General features: G+C 38.6%; 1 protein-coding gene across 1 annotated transcript; it reads right to left on the bottom strand.

Moving 5' to 3' along the window:
- Positions 1 to 2489: 2489 nt before the first annotated feature.
- On the bottom strand, positions 2490 to 2775 carry LOC116541084 (small proline-rich protein 2E-like). The gene has a single exon (XM_032264960.1). It carries the CDS (start codon positions 2773 to 2775, stop codon positions 2557 to 2559), a length of 219 nt encoding a protein of 72 aa, XP_032120851.1. The 3' UTR covers positions 2490 to 2556.
- Between the last annotated feature and the right edge of the window lie 1024 nt (positions 2776 to 3799).

The raw sequence follows: 3799 nt of genomic DNA, 5'->3' as shown, positions 1-3799 counted from the left end.
GTATCTACCACTAAATTGTCATGAGAAAAACATTAAATCGGAAACTGCATACGAAGTACTTAGCACGTGCTACAGACAGTACTCAAAATAGTAAAGAAACACACGGCTAACCGAAGAGACAGACGCAAAATATCGAGTTCGAGTTGTTCACAGTGAGAAAGTTATTTGCTTCACCTTTGAAGTCTTTTATTTTATCATTATTTTAAGTGTGTGCCAGGAGTTTTTCGGACAAAGCAAATGCAAAACATAAGATTTGAATGAGTGTGCAGAAATAATAAGATGGGCTGATCCTGACGTTTATTCTTATGTGATGAAAATGAGGGTTAATCTAAGCAGAAATTGAGATCAGTGCCTAGTTGTTTGTGCTTTCTAAGACTTTCCTCTGAATTTAGTTAATACAAGAAAATAAATCTAAATACAAGAAATAGCAATATGTGGATTTGTTCATTTGTAAAATATTAGCATATATAGATATTTAGTATTCTATGTGAAAAAAATAAACATAATGTTACCTCCAATTTAGTTTGCTGTTAATGTGGTTGGCTGTTTAGAACAATAAAAAAAAATTGCTTATGTAAATATCACATTTCTTCTGGCAACAAATTACCAAAATTGTGGGCTATAGCCTCATAAGAAACTGAATAGCTCATTTGCACTAAACTTCCCAAAGTGAGTAGACCTTGTAAATTCTACTTTTGTTTTCTCTATATGTTAGATCAGAATATTGAGGAGCATAATTTCAAGAGCTATGAGTAATGTAAAGTACTCCTGTATGCTTAGTGTTAATGAGATTAAGAAGGACGGATGGTAAATGATAGAATGAATCAGATACTTCTTCTTGTAAGAATCTTTTCTGGATAGTGAATGTGCATAGGCTTTGTTTTCATTCCAACAAACTCAGAAAGGAAGAGAAAGCAACACAGACAAAATTGTGAAAAATTGTGAAGAGAAAAAGCTGTTTGAGTAGGGTGACTACAGTTTACAACAACATGTTGTATTTTTCAAAATAGTTACAAGAGAGGAATTTAAATGCTCCCAACAAAGAGAGAAATGATAAATGCTCAAGGTGATGTATGTCCTGAATTTCCTAATATCCTGACTTTATCAATACACATATGATACATGTAATAAAATATCACATATACTTATATTTATACGTATTATGAATTAATAAATATATAGGTATTATGAATCAATAAAAAATAACAAAAGAGAGTGTTCTTCTTTTCTATATTACTTATGTCCAAGCCACTCTCTTGTGGCAACAAATATGGGGGGTGATGATGATGATGATGGTAGGGAGGAGGGAGACCCAGGCATTTGGCATTCCCTCCCCCTCTGTCATCCACTGTGCATCTCAATAGAAGAGAGATCAGGCCACTTGGCACCTCCTGAATCTCCTTCCTGAAAACAACAGGCTAGGCCTTGGGGAAACTCTCCAGAAGGCACTATTTTTACTTAAAACAAGTTCAAACCGAAACCCTTTCATATGTGATTCCTAAAACGGTAAACAGAGACCTTTTCACATGTGAGTCCTAAAACTTTAAACCAGAACCCTTTCATATGTGACTCCTGAAACTATGAACCTAAGATTTTTCCACGTGTAACATCTAAAGTATAAGCCTATATAAAGGTTGAACCTCCCTTTGTTAGATGAGCTTGGCTGTTAGGCACCTATGCCACCAAGACCCCAGCTGAAATAAATTCCTTCCTCCTGTATTCAGTGTCCGAGAGATCCTTTCCCACAGCTGCTCCTCCTACAGTAGTGGTAATAGTGGAAACAGTGATGATATGTTGCTGCAAATAAACCTCTATTAAATGACAGGTAATTATGTGTCAGGCATTGTGCCAGCAAAATTTCAGATAGTAATTCAATTTTATGCCTTAGACTAGCTTATTAAGTAAGTGTTATTTTGCTCACTTTGCACTACAGAGGTAGACATTCAGAGAGTTGAATAATATGTTCCTCAAATCAATCAAACACCATTAAGGAAAATAAAAGGGGTTTAAAATAAAACAGAAATAATCTTTGGTATGACCCAAATTGTGATATGCTGCCTGTGGATGAAAGAAAGATGAAAATAATTGTATTTTCAAATGATTGTATATATTGCTAATAAAGCAGATTTGAAGAGAACCAAGAGATCCATTCACAAATATATATTCATAGATACTTTATTCAGGGAGTGAAAGAAAAGTGACAATGGCACAGGTGGGAGAAGCTCATGCCCAGGTGACAGACAGACACAGAACACATCAACAGAATTCTCTGATGGTTCCCAGGGAGAGAGCTGCTGCTCTTTCTTCCAAAGCTCTGGGAGCTGGAACAGCTGAGGACTTCCTTTTCTCAGTCTCCACCTGGATGGTGGCAGTATGACAGCCTCAGAAAGGAAATCTTTTGCTGTCAGGGATCATAACCAGCAGATCACAGGCAAAGGGGAAAGACGCTCCCTGTGTATCCATGGTAGGCTTTGATGAGAAGATGCAGGTGGGGCTACAGAACGAGGTGGGCCAATTATCCTCATCCTTTCATGGTCCTGATGAATCCTGAAGCTGTTACTTGCTCTTGGGTGGACACTTTGGCTGGCAGGGTGGGGAAGGTGGCACAGGAGGACATTTCTGCTGGCACTGCTGAGGTGGGCAGGGCTCTGGACGCCTTCGTGGTGGGTAGGGCTCAGGACACTTTGGGCGTGGACATGGCTCTGGGCACTTTGGTGTGGGGCACACAGGAGGTGGCTGGCAGGGCTGCTTACACTGCTGCGGTTGATACGACATCCTGCTGGAATCTCAGAATCTGAAAGAAATGATATGACAGTGTTCATGGGAAGGGACTCCTTCAGAGAGAGAAGCCAAAGCTTATGTAATACCGTGGGATATTATTTCTCCAATTTGCAAGAAATTATTCAAACTCTTAATTCCCTTTTCAAGACTCCCTGGTGTCTCTCTTCCACTTCATCAAATTGCTGCATTGTCCCTGGGAAATCTTGTGTTTTCTCATACAATTTTTCCAAAGAAAAATCTCTGTGGTAAAGAACTGATCATGTTATTTCCATGAAAATACCACCTTCAAGAAAGGCAGTCACAAGTTCAGATACCCATGACAATCTCACAAGCTATTTCTATCATCATTATCTGTTGTAAATTCCCAGTGGGTTGATTTGGAAACAGAGCAAAGGGCTGTTTGTGAAGAACTGCAGTCTCTTACACCTGCTACGACATAAACCTTTGAAAAAGACACCAGAAAAGCAGAGAAAAAAGAAAAATATTTTGTTCTTTTTTTTCTTCAAATCAAAGCTTTCCACTTAACTTCTCTGTCCATATGAACACCTAACTGTACCGAAAGAAAGCTAAAATCGCATATCATTGTGCTCTAACCTAAATTTTCATCCACTAAGTAGCATCAAGTCAACATTCATAGGATTGGATCAACCAATCTTGCTGTATTCAGATTAAACTTAACATTTCAGGGCACACATCACAGAGGAACTCAAGGAAGCAGACTCATCAGGTTCTCCAAAGCAGATCGGTGCTCGGGAGTTTAGGAGTCGTGCAGCAGAGGATCTCTTTATAGGGCCTGCTGCCCCACCCAAGACATATTCCAGAATGAGATCCAGTCTCCCCAGCACATTTGATACTTCTCCCCATCATAGCTATATACTATTGTCTTTTTATTTATAAAAATGTACTCTTGGACACCACATTAAGGAAATGGAGAGACGTGAACCAAAATTACAAGCATTCATTCAAAATCTATGGATTTGAACCATACCTGTATGGTTCCCTGTAAACATCCTATAGA

Source organism: Sapajus apella, unplaced genomic scaffold (genome assembly GCF_009761245.1).
Source record: "Sapajus apella isolate SASKATOON/1434 unplaced genomic scaffold, GSC_monkey_1.0 scaffold148, whole genome shotgun sequence".
NCBI lineage: Eukaryota > Metazoa > Chordata > Mammalia > Primates > Cebidae > Sapajus > Sapajus apella.
Note: the sequence above shows the minus strand (reverse complement) of the source record. Positions and strands in the feature narration are given on the sequence as shown.